We start from the raw sequence: 23,874 nt of genomic DNA, 5'->3' as shown, positions 1-23,874 counted from the left end.
CTGCTGAGCCACTGCTAGAAAAGTGAGAGATCATGTCATTTGTAGGCCCACCCTCTTCCCCTGTACTAACTAGCTAATATCTTGGCCTTCCGATCTGAATGGCACAGGGTTGGCAAGCTGAGCTGGGAACCTGACAGACTATTAACTCTTTGCCTGTCAGTTGCTGCTCAGCTCATGGGAGTTCTTGTGAGGTGTGTGTTTGTCCCTTATAACCTCTGATCCCCTTTATAAAGTGATGATAATGATGATACACCTCAGGGTGCACGTTAGGAGGAGGGGGAATGTGTGGAAAACAATTATCAGCCATTCCAGGTCCTTGGGAAAGGCTTGCATGCTAGCAGCGCCAGCTCCATGGAGCAGTTTGCAGTTTGGCTGGCTGGCTGCAGGAAAGGACCTAAAGTGGAAATCAGCTCTGATATTCTTAGAAGTCTCCCTTTCCCCTTAGCCAATGAAACAAATCTCTGTAGAGCCCAGGCCTTCGTTTTAAAGGAATGATAACTCCTGAGAAGACAGTAAGTAGAGGCCAAGGCTGCAGAGGCCAGCCGGGGTCTCCCACCATGCCTGGTCAGACCTGTCCTCTGCAGTCTCAGGGTGAAGCCTGTGTCTGAAGAGCAGGCGCACTGAGCCTCAGACACAGGAATCCCTTTCTAGGCCAGTGTCTGTGCCGGGAGGAAACTTCCATTCAGGTGGAGATGAGAAGATCCACACGAGGAACAGAAAGAAAGCAGCCATCCTGGAAGTGCAACAGCACCCACAGGCCTCCAGAACCCCTACCTCCCAAAGGGCCATGCTCTCCTCAGGGTCCTGGGGCTTGGGTTTAGCTAGATTTCTAACATATTTGGCAGGACTGGCCTAGTGCTCCAGGGTAGTGACATTTGATAGGTCCCAGTGCTGTGTCATTCCATGCACTTGCAGAAAGGACCACAACCAGCTCATGTCCCGCTCTGCTCTACTCCACTAGCGCCTGTGCCCCACACCCCCTGGCCACAGCCTCGTACAGGCTCTGTGCTGGTCCCACATGTTGGTCCCTCCTCCACAAAGCTCCTTCCTGTGGCCAGCTCGACTTTCCACAGGGTCTGGTTAAACATCTCTCCCTTAGCCACTCACTAGCTCCTCCTGAATGCTCTCAGGCTCCTGACACCCAAGGATTTTCCTTTGCAGTTCTCAGCATGGATGCAAATGGGTTTTCATGTCTGCTTCCCCTGTGAATCCACGAGGACAACACAGTTTGCTGCACTCTTGCTCACCGAATTTGCTGATTGGTTGAATGACCAGAAGGAACAGCAACTTTAAGCTTTATGTGTTTGCTTATTTGTTTTGAGAGTTTTGTTTTTTAAAGAACAAACTTTAAACCTTTTGATTCGTCTTGGTCTTGTTTTCTTTTCTTTTCTTTTCTTTTTGACAGAGACTCACTGTGTAACCCAGGCTGGTCTCACTCTCATGATCCTCCTGCCTCAGCCTTTTGAGTTCTGGGGTGCTAGAATTACACTGATCATCTTTTTTTTTTTTTTGTTTCGTTTGTTTTTTGTCAGCTTGTCAGTTGTGGGGCCTGAACTCTGGGCCTGGGCGCTGTCCCTCAGCTCTTCAGCTCAAGTCTAGCGCTCTATCACTTGAGCCACAGCGCCACTTCCAGCTGTTTTGGTTTATGTGGTGCTGAGGAATCAAACTCAGGGCCTCATGAATGCAAGGCAAGCACTCTACCACTGAGCCACCTTCCCAGCTCACTGATCTTCTTTTCTAAATAATACCCAAACAGAATGTTTTGTCACTTCACAGGTACACATATATTACTCTGAGATAGTCCTTTTCAGTGACTATATATGCATCAGACAAATCTTACTTGCTATTTTCCCCTTTCTCTCTGCAGAATGAAATGTGCCTGGCCACCCAACAGCTTTCCAAACAGCTGCTAGCATATGAAAAGCAGGTAACTGGTGGTTGTAAGGGATTACTTTATTCCCAAATGGCTGCTTTTAAAGAATTCTCCAAAGGCATTTGTAAAGATTTTCTTTCATCCTTCCCACTTCCCTCCCTTCTTACATTCCTTCTTCTACCTTCCCTGTTCTAGCTTTCCCTTCTGTCTTATCTTCCCTTTTCTTCCTCTAATGAATTATAATTGGCAGTGGTCCAAAGTCCTCTGAGTGAGGTGTTATAAAGAGCCTGTAGAAGTAATCCACTGTCCTTGAGGGTTCAGTCTCCAGGGAGGACCAGTGAATCAACATTAGCCATTACAGGAAATGAGCCCTCAAATAAAGATATCATTGTATACAAACAGAAGGGCCTGGCCAAGGAAGGACTGCCAAAGGGGCAAGTAGTATTTATACAGCCTGGGCTAGAAGGCAGAGGTCTGGTTTTCTTCAGGTATACATTAGGCTTAGATAGGGTAATAATTTGGTAGTTGGTAATAGTTTGGTAGGCCATGCACTAGTGCTGAATTCCCAATTAACACCTGGCTCTTTTATCTCTTTGGTCTTAGAATTTTGCTCTCGGCAAAGGTGATGAAGAAGTAATTTCTACACTCCACTATTTTTCCAAGGTGGTAGATGAGGTAAGATAGTAACATGGGACATTTTTCTTATTCTTTTTGCATTTTTTTCATGCTTATGTTGGTTATGACTCCATTTAAAAAGTATCTACTTAAATATCTGAGAAGCTAGGTCAACTTGATCATCTTCTAGTTTATCTATAACAGATGCTCCATAGCATTATGTTTGTGGTTGAGAAAGAAAGGCTTTGATGGGCACAAACAGTACATCGAAGGGATGTCGATGAATTCAGTTGCTAAGGCATTTATGTTAGTTTCTTAAGGCAGCTGCAAGAGGTCATCCCAGCTAGATAGCTCCAAACAACAGGAATTTATTCTCTCATTATTCTGGACTACATAAGGGATTCTGCAGGACCACAGTGCTCACACAGGCTTATTAGGATCCTTCCTTCTGCTAGTCTTCGGTGGTTCCCAGTGTGTCTTGGCATAACAAAGTCATAGAACCATTATGTCTATGTGGAATGTATGTGAAAAACTATTATTGTTATGGGGAACACGCAATTCTAATTGTGAAAATCGTAATCATATAGCTCAATTACTATGGGTACCGGGCAGAACCTAAAGGTGATTTTATAGCAGCATCAGGGCCTCCGAGGAGGCTGGCACTGTGAGGCGCTTCACAGTAGAGCCTCATGATGGACAGGCCTGTGAGAGGTGCAGCCAGCCCAGAGGGGTCCAGATCTGAGGAGAGGAGAGCCGATGATTCCACCTGAGCCTAAGCCATGTGAAAAAGGCTTCAAGACAAGTAACTTGACTCTTAAAGAATAACAAAAAACAGAGACTTACATGGCTTAATGTAATAGGCCATCTTGAGGTGGGGTCTTTCTTGTCTGTTATATGTTACACAGAGGTTCCCAATCATGGTAATTACCACAAAAGCAAGGTTTCTGGATTGCTCCCTAAGGGTGCCCCTAAGACCAGCAGTCATTTTCCTTACACCTTCTATGCCCAGCACATTGGGTCAGGCTTTATCCTCTTGGTAGCCATTTAAGGAGACAGTGTTACCTCCATCTTCTGTATGAGGATCTCAAAGGGCTGAGATGAGAGCGATCTGCTCCTTCTACTCTCCTTAGCAAAGGTTTGTGGTCAGCAACCCATACACCTCAAAGGCTCATGTCATAAAACCCCTAGGTCCATAGGAAGGAACAAGGAAGGAAAAGACTGACAAAGAAGTCTGCCATTCCTGAGTGCATGATCAGGAAAGCACAGAGCCAGAGTGTACTGGGTGTACTTGTTGATGTTCATTAGTTTAACCATCAATGAAAAAGGTTGAATTTCTCAATGAAATCATTCCAGGAAACATTTAACCCCTTCTGTCCTGATGCTACTTCATGTTTTCCCAGCAGAAGAAAGCTCCCTGATTTGGCTAGATTAAAACAAGGAGAGTACTTTCAGCTTGTTTCAGCTACTTTGGGCTGCTGCTTTCAGCTGCTCCCTTGGGCAAGAGTTTCAGCTTCTCTGAGGCCTCTCTCTCAGCTGCCTCTGAGGCCCCAGCCTCAGAAGGCAGGCCTTTGTGGGATGAATGCATAACCACTGTCACTGCTGAAGGTGCCAAGAGATTGCAGAGACTTCCCCCTTAGTCCCCTGATAGGAATCCCCAAAGTTGTCTGCTGGGGCTGGCCCTTCATGTGTGCCCTGCTGGCATGTGCTTCAAGCAGCGTGGTGAACATAAAGGACAGACTCCACATCCCAGGTTGTGAGGTGCACAGCTGCGCTGTATCTTTCCTCTCTGGATTTGAAGGTTATTTATCTATCTGGGAAATGGGGACAAGAACACCTAGCCCACAAGGTAAAAGTAAATGTGAGAAGCTGGTACACAAAAAGTAGCACTAGAGGTGATCCTCTCTGTCTCTCCTAGGCCACTTAACACAGGCAGGATTTCATCAGGTCTTGAGGTTGGAAGAGAGAATAAGAGTTGTTAGAACCGTGTGCTGAGAGGCAGGCGTCACATTTGGGTGCATCATCCTGTTTTAGAAAGAGTGGAAGGCCAGAGCCACAACTGTTCATAGCATAGCAACAGTTTCATAGCATGCCCCCCTTCTGCAGATGACTCCCCAAGCCTGCAGCGGGGTGAGGCCGGTCCAGCTCCCACAGCCAGTTTTTCTGGTGTGACTTCAGCCCTCTAAGTAAGTTTGAGCACTGCCAGCAAGCTTCATTCATTGCCAGCAACTACAGCATCTGGCTGTGCAGATGGGCGTGGTGCAGACCCAGAGTACCACAAATCAAGAGTACCTATGGTCAGAAAGCCCCACCAATGGCCTGGGCTGCCCTAACCATGCATTTAATTTTCACCACCTCCAGGCCTATCTCATTTACTACTTTAGGAGGATATGGAATTGCTAAAGAAGTGTAGCTGAACTGCTCAGCCATACAGAAATAGTCTGGTGACCCCTTGATGAAATGGAACTGCATCAGATAGTAATAGCATCATGATTTTCTTCCAGCTTAATGTTCTCCACACTGAGCTGGCTAAACAGTTGGCAGACACCATGGTTCTACCTGTTATACAGTTTCGAGAAAAGGATCTCACAGGTAAACAAACTGTGCCGTTACTTTCACAATATTTTTTTAATTGACTTAGTAATTCTTAGTGGATTAATTTCTTTAAACATATAGTTGCTGAGATCTGCCCTTCTTTTTGAGCAGTTCAGTTCAGCAAACACGGTGACTCCCACCAGGTTTCTGGCTCACCTGAAGGAGGCAAGATGGGAACAGATCTCTGTAGTGTGGTGTCGTGAGCCACAGGACAGATGGGAAGAACACACAGAAAGGCACAATTTCTTTAGGTCTAAGGGGCTAGAGAAGACTTCCCAGGGATGCTTGGAGATGTCTTAGTGGCATGTGCCTCTTTACCAAGCAGATAGTGATGCTGAGTGGATTTGTAAAGGCAACTGGTCCTGGGGACCAGCCATACATGCTTTGGAATGTCATATGGGCACTCAGGAAAGGACTCATTGGGACCTTCACTTTCTCTATTCTGCATTTTGGGGTGTAGCTGTGGACATGCTAGGTCCTGAAGCTCACTCAGTGAGAGGGTCTGATGGCCCAGAGAGGCTGAATGACCTTTTGGAGTTATCTTGGTTCTAATGCTACATTAAATTCTAGGGTAATTTTTTTAAAAGCAAACTAGCTAAAAACATGTGTGGAAAAAGGAATTAATAATTTTGAAAAACTTAGTTGATGTTAGAAAAGTATCAGCATCAACAGTTTTCTACTCTTCTGAGATTTCTTATTTCATAGAAAGTATTTGTTAACGATAAAGAATTATATTTGAGGAAGCACTCATAAAAAGTAAATTGGGGGCATTGCCCAAATGGTAGAACACTTGCGCCTGAGTTCAGACTCCAGTAACCACAGAAACTTTCAATGGACCAAAGTCTAAACCTGGGTACTAGAGGAACTGTTGGCTATATGACTTTCAAGTTCACTTTTGTGGGGCTGGGAAGGTGGCTCAGTGGTAGAGTGCTTGCCATGCATGCATGAGGCCCTGGGTTCGCTTCCTCAGCACCACATAAGCAGAAAAAGTCAGAAGTGGCACTGTGGCTCAAGTAGTAGAGCACTAGCCTTGAGCTGAAGCACTGAGGGACAGCGCCCAGGCCCAGAGTCCAGGTCCCACAGCTGACCAAAAAAAAAAAAAAAAAGAGTTCACTTTGGTAGGCAGTAAAGATGCAGTTAATATAAATGCAAATGGTGAAGATGAGTTTTTCTCCCTCCCTTTGAGGTCCTCTTGGATCTTGTCACTTGAAGCTAAGGAGCCATTGGAGAATTGGTGTAAGCTCTGCCCAAAACCCATCTGATAAGCAAATAACACTAAGTAGTATGTGAGCTGGCATGTGCAAAAGGAATCCGTCATTGGCAGGAGTTGCAATGGTTTATTGTTGCTTGTCACTAATTGCATGTGAAGCCCAAACTTGGTAACTGTGGCCACATGCTGATTTTGCAGTCCTAATTGAAAGCCTCATTGGGTGTGTTTTACAAAGCATTTCCTCCAAGTAAAAGTGTTAGGAATCTTGGGTGTTTTTGAAAAGCAAATTCCAAGTCTGTCAGAAAGGTGTAGTCATTCTCTAAGTTCTGTGTTGTCATCTTTACAACTTTCTGATATATTCATGGGCAGCAGACCCAGGATTGGGAGCATTGTTAGTGACAGTGGCCTTCCTTACTCCAGCAGGACCCAATATACAGATTAGCATTTGCCTGGGATGATGATTCTTCCTAAATGGAGAACAAATTACTCATTAGTACTCAGAACAGAAACTTACTAGTGTTCAAGAAAAAAAAAAAAGCTAATCAGACCATCCTTTCCTGATGACACAAGACATAAACTTGAAGTGTGTGGCCCAGTTCACATTTGAGTCCACACCAGAGGCAGGTTAGAACATGGTGTCCTCTTGGCTTCCATAGTAGTATTTGTCTTAAAGCTTCCACCCTTATTCTGTAATCTGAATAAAGATAACATGAGAGTTATTAACAAAGCTATTTAAAACTGTTAAGTTCAAAATCTGAAAACAGCTCCACCAGAAAGCAAAAGGTGGAAAGAAAGAAAATGCAGGAGGGAAGGTAGAAAGCAGTCCAGTATTCAGACAGGGAAATATAACGTCTGGGGATACTTTGGAAGCAAACTGAAAAAGAACATAGAAAATATGGCATGCTTGGTTGTGTTTGAATGATAGGAAGTGTCACTTTCTTTTCAGTGTCCCTGCATTTTTCATTGGCCTTTTTGCTGTTATGAGCTGGGATTGGTGTCTGTCACCCCTGTGGGGTCATGGTTATTGCTGTTGGCTTGTGATCAGTTTGTCATTAACACAAACCTCCTGTATTCCTTTCTTTGTCCAGTGGTGACACATAAGTCAGATGTTAAAATGGCAGCAATAGGAGACCAAGGTTCTGGGTGTAGTCCTGATTGTATTCCAAGGAAGAACATAACAAGACAGGAGCTGAAAAAATCAGAACTTAAATTTATACTGCGGGCCTTCATGAAGAGTACTGATGACCACTGTCTCCATGTCCTCAGAACCTGTGCCCGCTCTGAAGAGGAAGGGCTGTATGTACAGATAGGGGCTCAGGGTGTGGCGTATGGCAAGATCAGACCTCAGCCACTACGCCAGGGCCCATGCAGAACATATACTTGTCTTCTCAGGAAAGCAGAGCTCTGCTTGTCAGCTTCTATTTTCCTCTGCTCTAAGATGCTTTCTTTTCTCCTATTCAGAAGTCAGCACTTTAAAAGATCTTTTTGGACTCGCCAGCAATGGTAGGCACTTTCTCCATTCTTGGTTTGTGGGTTTGGTGATGTGGGGAGAAAATGGTGAGTGAATGTCCCTGCCTTTCAGTCTTCCTGGATTCTCAGATGTCTTTCTTTTCAGAGCATGACCTCTCAATGGCAAAATACAGCAGGCTTCCTAAAAAGAAGGAGAATGAAAGGGTAAGTGTGCTCTGTGTGTTATTTTCAGGTCATCTACTTGAGCTCCTCATGTGTCTTCCTCTTGGAATTTCGTGGCATTGTGGGGGTCCTGATGGACTTCTATCTTTTTCCTATGTGTGGTCCTCATAAATCTATCCTATGTTTCCTAACTAGGCATCGACTTCCCTTAGCCTTTTCATCTGGCTTCTTTTGTACACCAACTTGCAGCCACTGTAAAATTCTGTGTTTTTTTAAGGTTATTTTTAGTTGAACAGAGGAGTTGTAATTCAACATGTCAATTTATGCATCTTGATCATCACTCCCCAGCTTGATGCTCTGTCACATGTCCCTCGGGTCACATGAGTGCCCACTTGTTGATAGAGTCCTCAGCCCCTGCTCTTTGCGGGTTTTGTTCCTGTGGAGACTATTGAACACCTTTCTGTACATACCTTTGTATTTCTGTTAGACGATTTCCTTGGAATACAATCACGCATAATGCTAAGTGTCTGGCTTTTTATGCCTGCCTCTGTGTTGTTACCCTGAAGTGCTGAAGCATTGTGCACTGCTTCAGGAAAGCGCTGGCCGTGCAGCCTCACAGCACTGGGATGCTACCTTACTTTTGTATTTTTTGTTTTGTGTGTGTGTGTGTGTGTGTGTGTTTGCACGCATGCATGTGTGTGTGTGTGCTGCTTCTGGGGCTTGACCTTCACCTGCTCTCTATTCCTGAGTTTTTTTTTTTGACCCCCACAGCTTTACTTCTGGCTTTGTTTGTTTGATGCTCGATTGGAGATAAGAATCTCACAGCCTTTTCTTCACAGGCTGGCTTCAAATGGCAATCACAGACTCCTGGGATCTCCAGATCTCAAATGCCTAGGATTATAGGCGTGAGCTCACCTTGGATATTTTTAATTGAGGTGTTTTTTTTTTGTTTTTTAGGTTTGGGTATAACCTTATCTCTGTTTTTGTCACAAAAATGGTTATAATGAACAAGCAAATGCGTTTTGAAGTTGCATCCTCTTGCAGAATTGTCATGTCCAGTAGACAACTTGAAGTTTTCCCTTCTTCACCTTTTAACCAGGTCAAGACTGAAGTTGGGAAAGAGGTGGCAGCTGCCCGGCGGAAACAGCACCTGTCGTCCCTTCAGTACTACTGTGCCCTCAACGCGCTGCAGTATCGAAAGCGGATGGCTATGATGGAGCCCATGATAGGCTTTGCCCAAGGACAGGTAGGAGAGCCCTTTCTCCTGAGGGAGAAACAGAGGATCATCTAGAAAGAAGCAGATGCACAGCCACCCTCGGCAATTCCTGGGATGAGGCACTTTGAAGAGCTTCCAGCTGGGCTCTACCTTGTTTAGCTGGACCTATGGAGTCATTTGTTCAAGAAATGATGGCACAGGCCCAAGCCTTCCTTGGGGAAGAGTCTGCCTGGCCCTTTGTCTAGTGCTTTCTAAGTCATTCTGATCCAGATGAAAGCCCATCCTGGTCCATTTTAGCAGTCAAAGCTCCCTGCTCTGGTTGGGATTGCTGGCTCAGAACCAGGCCTGTGCTTTTCCTTTGTTCCTTTCTGCACTGCCATGTTCACCCACACTGGGTTATTCTCAAAGGATTTATCCCTAAGCTTACTGCCAGTGTTTTACCCTGGCCTGGGTTTTATTTGGCCACATCCCTTCTATTTAGTGGTCTTAAGGTTGATCCACTTTAGGGATGAGGACAGGGCTGTTGTAGCACAGGACAAGAGTGGCGGGATGGTCGTGAGTGTGTCAGGCTAGCGGCACCACCCTCTCCTTTCCACTTGCCTCACTTCAACTACTGTACCAACCACCAACCCAAAGCCCTCACTTGAGCGTGTGATAAGTACACATAGAATCCTCTCTCACTGGACAGCCTAGGAACAGAAGCGGATGTGAGGAAGCAAAATGTTGAAAAGAATGAAGTCACCACGTTTCAGCAGCCTTCCATAGGAGCAGCTTTTGCTTTTATAACCCATTTTACAACATATTTGAAAGGAGATCCAATGTGAGTTTCATTGGGGAAAAGGGAAATAAGGGATCCTGCAGCATCTGGGCTCAGCTGTCTTGCCCTCCTGTTATGGTTGTTACATTGGTGAGTGGGGAGTTCACTGAGGTCAGCGTATGCCTTCACAGGTAATATTTAAAAAGAGAAGAAGGGCTTTCCTGAGTAAAGCTGGCTTAGTCCACAACCACCACTGTTGGGGGCTTCTGTCCCCAAGTCCTTGAGAGCACTCAGCCTCTGCCTTGGCACTGTAATGGGCACTCTCTTGTCCCTCTTTCTCTTGGATGGACATACTCTCTATGTAGGGGTATAAGCACCTAGAACCAAGGAGAGTCTAAAAAGACGAGCTCTCCAGTCTGATGGTCAGGGCTGTGGAGCTTGCACTGGAGGAGCGTCTTCACAAGGCCTAAAGGATGTTGATGCCAGCTGGTTCCATTCCTATGGTCAAGGGCTTCACCACTTCTTCTGGCCTGGGGTTGTAAGTGAGTGCTGTAGCCTCAGGAGATGTGGCTGTGGAGGCCTTTGCAGAGACACAGCCCCTGGCCCAGGTGGATGGAGCAGACAGAGGTCACCATTGCAGCTAGTGACAGAAGGATGGTGTCCACACCTGAGGATAGCATGTTTCATCTTTCATCCAAAAAGTACCCAGATTTCAGGACATAGACAAAGTTAGTCCCTTCCCTTACTGACTTTTAAAACCCTAGTTATTTCCATGAGTTCACCCTGTGGGTGATTCAGGAGTGTCTGCTGTTCTGCCCTTGGAAGTCAGTCATGGAAGAAGGCAGGTTCCCCTGCCTGATCTTAGCTGATGGTGGTGTAGCAACTGCACTCCTGCTGTTTCTTACGCCCATTGGGTGAAGTCTGAATGAGGCGTCTCAGCACCATTTGCCTTTGTAGAGGTGTAGCTTCTGTGGTCTTTGGCAAACAGGTTTGCAATTAAGTCATGATTCAGGCCTCATGCCTGCACAGTGAGGTTTTGCAATCTGTATAAAGGCTTTTGAGCACATAAATGACCTCTTGCCTAGGCCTGACAAGGAAGTACTAGGTCACATGGCTGTAGAGGTCAGTATCTTCCATTCATCAGATGTTTTCAGGGACAATGTGGCCTCTATCCTGAAGAGCTTACAGAGTGATCAAACAACTATGCCATAGGCTCAGAGTGACAACTCAAAGGGAAATCATGCAGGAGAAGCACAGGAGAAGTTCTCAGAATACTGGGCCTCTAGAAAAGAAGAATGTTTAGATGTTGGATTAATGATGTTAACTGATGAGTGCCATGTTGGTATTTGACATTGCAGGGATTGAAAATGGCATTACCAGTGCTGATCTCTGTGTAATTCAACGATCATGGAGCCAGAACATCCCATGAATGTTACCCTGAGTGAGAATAATCATGGTCATGTGATTTGACCCTGTGATAACTGAGGACATCACTGGTGTACCTGTTTTCCCAGGCAAAGCAGAGGGCAGGATGTGATGATAGCTATTGTCTTGCTCACCAAGGCAAGCAAGCTGCTGGACCAGATGAAAGAATGTCCTCACTGAATCTTCTTCTTTCTTCATGACCTTGGCTCATGACTCTTATCTGCCCATCATTACACATTACATCATTACAAATGGAGTGTTTCATTCCTAGTGTCCAGATTTTTGAAAGCCAGTGGCTGTACAGAATGGCAGCTTGTGATTTTCAGGGTGGGTAATTGTAGAAATCAGTAGTGCCCAGACCTGATCTCCCTCCTTCTTCCCTGAACGCTGTCCCACAGGATGTGTCAGGACACCCAGACCTTCTGGAAGTGAGTGTCACACCAGCGCACAGGAAAGAAGCATTCCTTCCATTTTAGTACTGAAAGCCAGCAATTGTAGTTTCATTTCCACACAGCACTGTCTCTCCTGGGCAGAGAAAGAGTCCATTATAGAAAGCTGGGGAGAAGGGGCCTTTCCTGTGTTGAGCAGGTGCATAGTGCCAGGTTCCTGCCCTGTCCTTTATGCATGTAATCCCCTCTGATTTAATATCATGATTGGAAGAGGCTAATAGGGGTCTTTAATCCAGGTTTCTCTCTGCAGCCTCTCAGCCTGGGTCCACGGCGGCTCAGTGAAGCAGGTTGGGCATATGGTAGTCTTCAGGGCTACCCCCTGAATGGCTCATGCTGGCCACGGCAAGTGCTCATCTGTTTCTTGCTGGTTTCACATGTCACCCTTGCACTTCATATAGATAGAAAGGTGAATGGGACCTCAAGAAACTCCAGGATTCACGTAAGGAAATGGCCGCTACTATTAATTGCAGAGATAAAGCATTGAAATTACTGTGACTTAATCATGTACAAGGCACTTGCCTTTCATTATTCCTGCCATTTACACCTCTCAGCCGACAGCCAGAACCCTTTCCCTAGCTGACAGCCACCCTTAGCCAGTGTGGTTGGCCTCACACTGAGGGACAGCCTCCATCACTTTTTTCATACCGTTTTCTTCCTTTCAGATTGATTTTTTTAAGAAGGGAGCAGCGATGTTTTCCAGTAGTATGGACAGCTTCTTAGCCTCAGTCGCAGGCATGATGCAAAGGTAATGCTGCTGTCTGGTTTGCCTTTCTGCTGAGTCAGCGTCGCTGGGAGGCGGGGCCTTTCTTCCTTAGAGGGTTTCTCAGCCCCCTCTGTGCCGTGAACTCTGAGACAGTCCCTCACTTGTGCATGAATTTAATGATTTCTACAGCTCCCGACTCATGTGAAGTGCAGGCAACAAAGAGGCAAATTAAAAATTAATCCCCACGGGTATTCCTTAAGTCCGAGTGCCTGTTGTCAGGCTGGCTTTGTTAATAGTCAAGTTTCACATGTCATAAACTTTTGAGTGCCCTTTAGATTTGCTTTTTTCTTCTGAGGGAAGGGGATTAGCAGCCACAATTTTTTCCCTTTTTCAGAAATGCCTGCTGTCACGTTAATTTATATGGATGCCATGAGACAGTATGAGGCTGGGCCCCCTGATTACTTTAACAAGCTGCCGTTCAGCCATGCAAGTGTCTGCTTATTTCAAAAGCCCCATCACTGAGTGGGGATGGTCCACCCACACTGACTGGATGGCAAGGCCGCCCAGGTCCTGCCTTCTCTCACCCTCTACCATGGAGCTCTCAGGTGGCCCCTGGGCTCCAGAGGGCCAGACTCGTGGCATCTAGAGGACAGAGGGGTGACTCCTTAAGTGCCTGTTATTAGTTCTGTGTGTATTTGTATGTGTATGTGTTTAAATATATACAAAGTGGAAATGAACGTGGCACTTTATTTCATATGGAAAAAAGAAGAGCAAGTTGCTCATTTTCTTCAAGATACTACATTCCAAAAGCTTGAGGAAGCCAAGTAGCGGCCTGAAAGGCTGTGGAAGTAGAGACTGAACCCCAGGCAAAACCAGTGCTGAGTTGGAAGCATACTCTCCTTCCTGGGCCGCTGAGCTGGCAGTAGCAAGTGATGCAGCTTTAGATTTATAATGGTGCCAGAGCAGCTGGTGAAATCTCTTTTGACTACTACTACCCTCTGGGAATGTTAGGAGAAAGTAAGAGAAGAGCCTGCTAATCTATCACCCCTCCCCTTGTTTTCAGTCTCTTCATCCTGCCTTAATTCTTCATTTCTGGTGACCACAATGCTTCACGTGTTTCTGATGCACTTGAAGAGGAACAGTTGAAAGCAGTTACTCTCCTACTATGTTCCTTTGGATCCTGCCAGCCTTAGATTAGCTGTGTGTGTTTTAGCCTGTGAGTCTATGGGTGGGGAGTGCACAGCAGTTCCTGTAAACACCCTGAACTTGTGTGCAGCGTGTCACCCCAGTTTACACGTGTTACTGTAAGCACCCTGAACTTGTGTGCAGCATGTCACCCCAGTTTACACGTGTTACTGTAAACACCCTGAACTTGTGTGCAGCGTGTCACCCCAGTTTACACGTGTTACTGTAAACACCCTGAACTTGTGTGCAGCGTGTCACCCCAGTTTACACGTGTTTCTGAGGAGACACTCCTTGCCTTTCATCAGACCCACAGAAGCTCAAGAGCCTCAGCAGTGCTCTTGGCCATGCCAGCTTTTTGCTGGAGCTCCTTTCTCTCAGTGACTAACAGGCTCAGCCAATGAGCCTTGTCCAGCCGCCAGGCCTAAGGTCTCCAGTGGTAGAGTGCCTTGTCATCCATTCAAATGGCAGAAAAGCCACAATTAACCTAGTCTATTGCATCAAACAAGAGAAGTAAACTGTTCAAGCTCAGAGTGACTTCACCATGGAAGAGAGAAAATCCCAAGGCAATCACTTTGAGGAAACTCTCGCCTTACCCCTTTATTCCCCTGATTTTAGGGTTCATGATCCTCTTAACACAGTGAAATGGGACACCACTTCTTCTGTTCATGTTCTCCTGCTCTCAGAAGTGGGCCACCTCAGGCTGACTGTGGCTAGGACTTTATAACCCACCCCTGTCACCACTGGGTGGGGCGCCTGGTGATGCCTCATCACAGGGCAGAAGGGCAGGGGCTGCTGAGGTGAACGCTGCCAAGTTTCCTACACCTTGGCACACAGGCACAGGAAGCGAGCGCTGTCGTACTGCAGCTGGCCTCTTCTACCCTCCAGGGGGCACCTGCAGCCAGTTCAGGGCTGTCACAGAAAGAATGCTGCCTGTGGTACTTACCATCCACTTTCCCTTTTCTGTAGCTATCTCCACTGCCCCTTCTCAAACCAAGAGCTAGGCCACACGGCCTCGGGATGGCTTCTCCTAAAATCCATATTCACAGCTCCATACGTAGTAGCTCTTTGCTAGCAGTGAACTTGGTTAGCTGGGTTCGGCACCATCCGGGTGTTCCTGGTGTAGTTCTCAGTCTTACAAACACTTCGCTCTGCAGAACCAGGTCCCTGTTCTCTGTTGCTTTGGGGCTTCACTTAGAGCTATGTGAGGCTGGTGGCTCCATCTCTAAGCAGGGAACTTTGGGGGATGGGATGGAGACCCTGCCTCCTCCTGAGTAGGCCTGTGGAGTGACCGATGTACACATCTTATTTAAGCATCCAGGTGGAACTGGAAGCCGAGGTGGACAAGATGCAGGTGTCCCAGCAAGAGCTCCTCTCGGTCGATGAGTCTGTGTACACTCCAGACTTTGATGTGGCTGCACCGCAGGTCAACAGGAACCTCCTCCAAAAGGCTGGCTACCTGAATCTCAGAAAGTAAGAAGCCCACTGCCTGCATCTCTCTAAACCCTCCCTTCTCCAGGAAGTGGCATCTGTGGGCCATCTCTCAGGTGGCCACTGAGAGGAAGAGCTCCATCAGCACCACTCACAGAGCCCAGAGTGCACTGAGAGGTGGGGCTAGAACAGACTTGTGCAAACACTCCAGACCACTCCTGACTCTGGTCGCTGTGACCATTTGTAATGACTTCTCTTACTTTTGCTATCCTGAACTGTTTCCCTGGTCCCCTGTTGCTGGCAGGAAAAGAACCAGAGACCTGCAGTAAGGCAAGGGTTGAATCAGAAAGCTTCCAGTCCTATTCCTTCAGATTACATCGTATACTTAACACTCCTGTCCTTTAACTGTCTATCGTGAATTTGACAGGGATGGTCAGGTCCAGCTGTTTCTAAGAGCAAAGGGAGGGGGCAGGGGGGAGTCCTGGCCTCTGAGAGACACATGTGGTGGGCTGAGCGTCCATCTCTGCATCTGAGACTGCACCTACTTCATAAAGTCCTTGTGAGGATTGAATGAGGCCACTGCTAGCACTGGGGGCTCTCAGAGTCAGCCTTATTTATTTCTAGAAATTCCTGGAACAGGACACCCAGTTCCTTGAACATAGCTGCCACTCTGTGTTTGGTAATCTCCACAGGATTGTCACAGAGCACTCCTAAGGTCTGAAAACTTACGAAGATCACAAGTGAAATGCTACCAGTAGTTCTGTAGAGGCTTTAAAAAATCCCACAAAGTTCTGTTGTTATGTGCCAAGGAACTGCATTTTCTTCTTTAAGCACCCCAGAAAATGAGAACAGCTTCCAGCTAGAGCAAAACCCAAGCTAGCAAGAGCTCCCAGGATTTGGGGGTGTGGTGGGGGGGGGGAGGCTGTGGGCTGATGTGACTGACTAGATTCAGAACAGGTAGGCTTTAAGCCCTGGAGGATGATCTTGCAGGTTTTCAGTTCCTAACTGTGATGGACTGATGTTTCTGACAGCTTGGAAGCTGAATGTGGCTGGGTTGGGGGATAGGTGCATCCCACACACCTATCTGGAGTTGGTGCTGGGAGGAGGGCCCATGGTTTCCAGGTCACTTAAGAGAAACTATTACCTCTTCTGCTACTTTTCATGTGAGTGCTTGTCAAAGTGGTTTTGCTTTGATACAAAGACGTTATTTCTGAATGCTTCCAGGACCTTGAACAGGCAACCCAACTTGGAGGTACCATTCCCATTTTCTAGTGCTAATGGACTTTTATACATAATTTTACAGCAAAACCGGGCTGGTGACCACCACCTGGGAGAGACTCTACTTCTTCACCCAAGGCGGTAACCTCATGTGTCAGCCTAGGGGAGCGGTGGCTGGAGGACTGATCCAGGACCTGGACAACTGCTCAGTGATGGCGGTGGACTGTGAGGACCGGCGATACTGCTTCCAGATCACCACACCTAATGGGAAATCGTATGCTGCACAAATTTTATTTGGGAGAACAAGTGTAGTGACTGCCCCATGGAGGGTTTCTGAACTCATTCTCATGAGCCAGCTCTCCTTGTGAGAGGCCCCACTCGGGGTGTTGCTAAGAGAATGGTTTTCCTGGAAGTGGAGCTGTAGCTCAAGTGGTAGAGCGCTTGCCTTGAGCTGAAGAGCTGAGGGACAGCGCCCAGGCCCAGAGTTCAAGCCCCACGACCGACCAAAAAAAAAAAACAAGAGAGAATGGTTTTCCCTTGTGTTCTGAATAGGCACACATGACCAGTATGATCTACGTGCCTTATTTAGGGAGCACTGGCAAGGATCTGTGTCTCTGGAATGGAAAGGGTCTGGTGTTCAAGTGATAGAAGTTGATTTGGAGAGAGAAGGCTGCGGCTGCTCACAAGCACTTGGGTTCATGTGACAGTGGGATAGGGCTGAGGAGAACACGTAAGAATATCCCAAACAGGAGGTACTTCAGCTAGTGCGGAATCCTCTCTTCCCACGTGGGCTCTACAAACCCCAACGTCTCCAGAGGCCCCAAAGAGATCCTAGGCACGCACCTTGGCTGCTTTTTATGTGTGCTGGTACTGGGGCTTGAACTCAGGTCCTGGGCACTATCCCTTAGCTTTTCTGCTAAGGCTTGTGCTCTACCACTTAAACCACACACTTTTGCAGCATGGCAGCTCAGTAGAGATGTCACTCACAGCATATCTCATCCCACTGGGATGGCCCAGTGGATTTCCTCAAAACACTGCTGTCTAAGAAGTTCAGAGCCCAGGAAGTACCTCAGGGTTTGCCAGCCGGCAAGTGAGGAAGGCACTGGTCAGGATGGTGTGGATTGGCCCCTCTCTGACTTCAGAGCAGCCTTGGGCAGCCTCCTTCCTCTAAAGATGGTGATGGGCAGCAAGCTGGGAATGAAAATGCCTACATCCATCATGATGCCATGCAGTTACTCCACACCTCTGGGACCCTGGGTCTCATCAGCTAGGAATAGGAATGAGGCCTGTGTCCCCACCTGCCACAGATATGAGGAGCAAAGGAACTAGCAGAAGGCAGTCAGCATTATTGTTAGCATATTCCCTGCCACTCATTTGCTTAGAAGTATGTATGTGGATGGGAAGTGGCTGGGCCAGAGTCCCGGCTGTCTTACATCATCCAAGTCAGGAAGATGGTCCTCATTGCAGAATCACAAGCTTACACTGGACCGGAGGCCTTCTCGTTTGGCAAGCTAGTATTTGCTAGATGTCACCCAAGCAGATTACTAGCAGACACACACACACACACGCATCCCATGGTGCTGCTCTCCTGGTGCCTTGTCAGCTGATGAGAACATCACACACACACACACACACACACACACACACACTTCCATCCCATGGTGCTGCTTTCCTGGTGCCTTGTCAGCTGATGAGAATATCCCTGTCTCTGAGGTCAGGGGAGCACTGACTGAGATGCCTTCTGTTGCAGGGGGATAATCCTCCAGGCAGAGAGCAGGAAAGAACATGAAGAGGTAAAGCTTTGTCTGTTTCACCTCCGGCTCAGTGTAGTGGGTAACTGTGGAATTCAGACTTTTTTCTAATGTCCCCTACAGTGGATATGTGCAATACACAACATCTCCAGGCAGATCTACCTGACTGAAAACCCAGAGGTAACTAGCCGCTGCCTGCACCTGCACCCAAAGGTAGGCATCCCCTTCCTGGCCTGAGCGTGGTTTCTCCTGTGGCTTGTAGGCAGTCGCCATCAAGTTGAATCAGACGGCTCTCCAGGCGGTGACTCCCATTACAAGTTTTGAGAAGAAATCAGAAACCTCCTGTCCCAGGTAAATAAAGGATGAAGGGAAACTAGCTTTTGTGGAGCCAAACTATGGATTAGAGTTTCCCCCTAAGTTGTTACTTGATCCTCATCACCCTACAGGGTGCCCATGAGTCTTGTGGAGCAGAAGCAGTAACTGTGGCCTGGGATGCCAAATGTTTTGGCCACATCCACACCCCAGACAAGCAACAGAGTTAGGATTCACTGCTGATTGCAGTATCCCTATCTACTCCCTCATGCAGTAGATAAGCAGGGGTCTGCCACATGTTCTGTAAGCATCAACAAAGCACCTCCTACACATCCATGTTACTGCCTACACCTTCCTGGCACACATACTAATATTTTCATATATATATATATTTATTTTATATTTTTAATATTACACTATTGGGTTTTGTAATTGTTTTAGTGACTGTATCACCCCATCTCTTATTAGCTATTGAGTATTTAGGTTGTCACTCCTTGGTTGATTGCTATCATGAATGGTAAACATTTTCATGCATATTGCTTTTTTGGGGGGAGGCGCTTGTGGAGCTTGAACTTGGGGTCTGGGTGCTGTCCCTGAGACTCTGTGCTCAAGACTAGTGCTCTATCCCTTGAGCCACAGCACCACTTCCAGTTTTTGAGTTAATTGGAGAGAAAAGTCTCACTGGTACTTTTCTGCCTGGGCCAGCTTTAAACCATGATCGCAGCCTCCTGGGTAGCTGGGCATGAGCCACAGGCGCCTGGTCATGTATACTGCTTTAAGATTTAAGAATCCCACCTTTTGTCCTAATGGGAGTTTCCATGTGGCTAAGTAGGGGTGGGTGTTGGATTTTCATATAATGAAAACATGGCATTGAAGGGCAAAGTAAAAGTATCACTGTATTTAGTGTCCCTCTTTCCGTGGCAGGGTAAAAGACCTCCATCAAGTATCCTACAGATAAATGTAATGGCCCAGAGAAGGCTATTAGAAAGCTCAGTGGTTACATGGCTTCCTGGGGTTTTTATGCACCTATATTAGGTACACAAGAAGGAATGGTAAGAAGGCCTGAGAAGAGCTTTGAGTCTCACTGTGGAACACTCTGGTGTCCTCCCAGGAGTGGCAGCCAGTGGAGAAGTGAAGGGCAACATTCAGAACCAAGATTAGGAAAATGGTTCTAAGACATTCAGGAGGATCAGTTAGATAAGGACTGGTGGGGAAAAGGAGAGTAAAAGAGCCCCTACAGGGTGTTGCCCTCAGGTTGCTGGACATGAAAGAACCTGACTGAACCGAGGTGATAGAAAGGGGAAGGAGGAAGCAAGTCTGAGAAACATTTCAGTGCCATATGAAAGATTTAAGTTGCCACCAACAGCTTGCTTGTTAAGTGTAACTCTTACACAACACCATACGAAAGCAACTGAAAATAATTATTATCCAGTCAGTGCATAGATAATCCACTAGCTGTAACAATGTTGGTGGTAGCCATGTGGCACATGCCTAAAAGATCAGTACTTGGGTGGCAGGAGTGTTGAAGGTTAGAGGCCAACCTGGGCTACACTGCAAGAGAGACCTCAAAAACCCATAGGCAGGGGATGTTGCTCAGTAGCAAAGTGCTCATTATGCACAAAACCAGAGTTAGAGCCCCAGCACTGTGGGAAATTTGCTGCTACACACCATGGGGAGAGCCCTAGACAGAGTTGGAGACATGAGTCTAATGGTAGCTTTGCCTGCACACAGCTAGATGTCTGTAAGCAAGCTACTAGCTCTTTGGCTCTCTTTTCAACTTTGTAGCATAGGTGAGAAACCACAGCTTCCAATGCCTCATCTAGCTCCCACAGGCTGCCTTTCTAGGGTGCTGGTTATACTTTAATAAGTGACAGATTTTCCAAAAAGATGTATTGTATTCACAGACTTATTCAGTAGGTAACGGGCTGTTCTTCCCTGATCTAGAATAAGCAACCATATTCTTAGAAAGGTCACTACAGGGACAGAGAAAACTCCCACAAGGGAGAGGAAGGGGATGACCTTGGCAGTCAACTGAATTAAATCAAAGATTGGTCAAGTGATAGAGGTAGCTACCAGATGGCCTGACACTGTGTGGGGTGGGGTGAGTGGGGGAAATGCCTTTTATCTGCAGCTCATTAAGAATAAAGAAATGTTTTGATGATGGTGGAGAAAGCAGCACAGAACTCATTTACTCCAAAGCAAATATACATGGTCTCCCTGCATAATGATACCAACAAAAGGTAACAACTGCCTGTTACTTCTCCGGTAGCTTCTCTACAGGCCTCATTCAATATGACCACCTATCAAATAACCTGTCATTTCCTACAATGCCCTCAGTCATTGACATATTTGGAAAATAGGAAAACATTGGCACAAAACTGTGATGGTCTTTTTATGTCCAGACACCAAAGAGTATCCATGACATCCTTCATATTTATACTATAGCTGGGAAAAGATCTTAAAAGGTGAAGTTGCACTGCAAGCATCCTACCGCTAGAAGGGAAGATACATGGTGATACAGGATCCGCATAGTTTCCTTGGGCAGAGTGCATGGGGGCGGGGGAGGGGGCGGGCACTAAGCTCATGACACACACCAGGTGCCCATGGTACCTTCTAAGAGTCACAGGAGTCCGGAGAAGGGACAGAGAGGTTTAAGCGGCTGCAGTAGGGGAGTGGTGAGCTGAGCTGGCATTTGGGAGGAGTCCAGGACAGAACCTGCTGTGCCACAAGTGAAGAGCAGCTGGTGGCGCGGACAGGGGAGCACCCTTGGAGGTGGAGGGTGGGTTAAGGAGGTAGAAAGGCAGGTTCTCCAGAAAGTATAGACACACTGTGAATACCAGGTCTTTCGCCTAACTGCTGAGTGCCTACTGTGTGCCAAATAAGTAATGACTTACGGCTCCTCCCTCAAAAACCAGTCTCATAAGGAAAGAGATACAACAGATTTTTAACACACAACTCCAAATGCTGAGCAACCGTCTATAGTTGGGAGACCTGTGATTATAAACCAAGGAGATCAATAACATTTGAGGAAGACTTAGTGTAGAATGGGTTGAGAGACTGATGTCTGTAAGTCACACCAGCAAATAACAGTTAAGTGTATTTGATTCTTTTTTCCTATTTATATTCCAGTCTGAACCTGAAAAATTCAGAGACAGAAAATCATACGATTCCTGCCACAGAACTGATAGCACCTGGAACACCTATTCAGTTTGATATTGTGCTTCCTGCTACGGAATTCCTCGATCAGAATAGAGGGAGCAGGTATGGGCTAAGGGAGGTCATTTCTGGGAGAAACAGACATAGAACTGAGTCTTTGTGGCTCCACCCACCAAGGATTGCTGCCATGCCGAGTTGCAGTGCAGCTAGCTGCCCTGACTGCTGACCTCTGCCTTTTCCCCCAGGCGCAGCAACCCTTTTGGTGAAACTGAGGATGACTCATTTCCTGAAGCAGAAGGTAAATGACTGTTCCTGCACAAAACATGACAAGGGGCCACTGAAATGCCCTATGAAAGCATCGTCTAGAAAGCTACAATTTAGCATATGAATCCAAATGACTCGTTTGTTCTATGAAAATTTAGCACATGTCAAATTAAGTCAGGCCTTGGATTAAAAACATAGCTCAAAGATTTTCTTCAGTTGCTTTAGGATTAGCCACACCTCACTCTCTTTTTGGAGGTCCTACGCAGCAGTGTTGCCAATTCTGTTGCCACATTCCTAGAAAACAAATTCAGGGTCACATTGAATGTGATCTTAGTGAATTATAAATGCTATGTTATTTCATTTAATACATCCAAAGCACAAGTAACTTGTGCTTGAGCGTTTGAAAATGATATTGAAGACTGGTTCAAATTCACATTTTTGTTGATTTATATTCTTCTAACATAAAACTGGATGAATGGACCATAATCTAATCAGATGAGCAGATTTTGAGTCCTTACTCAAGGCAGTTTAGTAATGAGAAGTGCTACCAATGCCTGAAATAAAAGAGAATGCCATTAGAATGAAACTCCTTGCTTATTATTGTTAAAAGGAGTCAAAAATGTTTTAGCTCTTTTAGAGATGTTATTAGTCTGTGAGTCAAATCAATCTCTATGTAAAAACCTGACAGACTTTTTAATAATCCATCTTATGTCATCAGGTCCACAGAAGGCTAGCAGTGGTCCTGAATTCACACCAAGGGCCGCCACAAAACGAAACAATGGGCGTAATCACTTATAACATTACCCCAGTTAATTTTCCTAGCAGTATTTTTAAATCCTTAAGTTGTTTTTAGGGACAAAAAAAGGGTGTCCGTTTAAAATAATAAGTAAATGAATCCTTGTTTTTACTCTTAATCAGCATGTCTCAGGCTATATGCCATTATCCAGAAGTCATCAACTCTTCAGAATCAATAAGCAAACTGCTTCAGTTTGAGATCTCTGTTAGCTTATAAGACAGCATGAATTGTGTGAGACCCTAGGTCTCCCTTCCCATGAACACTGCTATATGGGCCAGATAGTGGCTTTTCTAACAGCAAGTAGAAACGCTCTTGAGATTTAGTTCTTGAAAGAAGTTCATCTGATAACTAAATTCATTTTATAAATTTTTTAAAGCCTTTCTAATGTATTGAAGTAGTTCCAAACTGACAAATGCAGACAATAGAAGATTCAGAGCTTTAGCACAACCAGATAGGTTGGCGTTAAATGCCCTTTATAGACACCTTCAGTCTCTTCACCGTGGGGCCCTTGACACGGATTGCAGATCACTAGCAGGAGCCACTATGACCCTGAGCAGAGCTTGCTCTCTTGCAGATTCCCTTTTGCAACAGATGTTTATAGTTCGGTTTTTGGGATCCATGGCAGTTAAGACAGACAGCACGACTGAAGTGATTTATGAAGCTATGAGACAAGTACTGGCTGCTCGGGCTATTCACAACATCTTCCGCACAACAGAATCCCATCTGATGGTTACCAGTCAAAGTCTGAGGTACAGGTTCCTTTTCAGTCTTTTATGCTTATGTTCATCGGAATGGTAGTGCTAGAATATTTGGTTAGATGAAGGTGCTTTTTTTTTGTTTTACTCCTAACCCCTTCTTTATTTTGGTTTCATATGATATAAAAGATGTTCCCTTAAAACAGGAATTGGGGAAGTGGCACTGTGGTTTAAGTGGTAGAGCACTATCCTTGAGCACAAAGAGACTCAGGGACAGAGCCCAGGCCCTGAGTTCAAGCCCAAGCAGAATAAGGTTTACAATGAAAAGTGCTTTAGAGAATGGCAGAAACTAAATGAGAATGTCTGTTGAAGTCTTGGTTATGTCTTTTGACACACAGTTATCAAGCAGTTTCCATGTGCGAGTCCTTTGTAAATGTTTTAAATATGCAACTCATTCATTCCTTATGACAACACTAAAGTATTCCAATTTTATCTGCTTAATTTGACCTGGGCCTATGGGTCATGGAGCCAGCTACTTTCACTGTAGGACCCTTGGTAAAGAGGTCAAATAACTTGCTCAAGGTGGTACGGCTAAGA

General features: G+C 46.0%; 1 protein-coding gene across 3 annotated transcripts in view; it reads left to right on the top strand.

Annotated features, from left to right (window-relative positions):
• The window catches only part of Appl2 (adaptor protein, phosphotyrosine interaction, PH domain and leucine zipper containing 2), a 41,842-nt gene that overhangs the window by 13,191 nt on the left and 4,777 nt on the right, over window positions 1-23,874 (top strand). For all 3 annotated transcript variants that reach the window (XM_013022692.1, XM_013022684.1, XM_013022676.1), the window contains exons 3-17: window positions 1,868-1,927; window positions 2,477-2,548; window positions 4,990-5,077; window positions 7,752-7,793; window positions 7,906-7,964; window positions 9,022-9,168; window positions 12,432-12,514; window positions 14,969-15,127; window positions 16,389-16,577; window positions 18,054-18,096; window positions 18,178-18,234; window positions 18,317-18,405; window positions 21,496-21,627; window positions 21,768-21,820; window positions 23,157-23,331. In XM_013022692.1, the coding sequence (XP_012878146.1) occupies window positions 1,868-1,927; window positions 2,477-2,548; window positions 4,990-5,077; window positions 7,752-7,793; window positions 7,906-7,964; window positions 9,022-9,168; window positions 12,432-12,514; window positions 14,969-15,127; window positions 16,389-16,577; window positions 18,054-18,096; window positions 18,178-18,234; window positions 18,317-18,405; window positions 21,496-21,627; window positions 21,768-21,820; window positions 23,157-23,331 (1,448 nt within the window). The remainder of the gene's footprint in view (window positions 1-1,867; window positions 1,928-2,476; window positions 2,549-4,989; window positions 5,078-7,751; window positions 7,794-7,905; window positions 7,965-9,021; window positions 9,169-12,431; window positions 12,515-14,968; window positions 15,128-16,388; window positions 16,578-18,053; window positions 18,097-18,177; window positions 18,235-18,316; window positions 18,406-21,495; window positions 21,628-21,767; window positions 21,821-23,156; window positions 23,332-23,874) is intronic.

This window comes from Dipodomys ordii, unplaced genomic scaffold (genome assembly GCF_000151885.1).
Source record: "Dipodomys ordii isolate 6190 unplaced genomic scaffold, Dord_2.0 Scaffold3, whole genome shotgun sequence".
Classification (NCBI taxonomy): Eukaryota; Metazoa; Chordata; class Mammalia; order Rodentia; family Heteromyidae; genus Dipodomys; species Dipodomys ordii.
The sequence above is the reverse complement of the archived record's forward strand: the minus strand, read 5'-3'. Positions and strand labels throughout refer to the sequence as shown.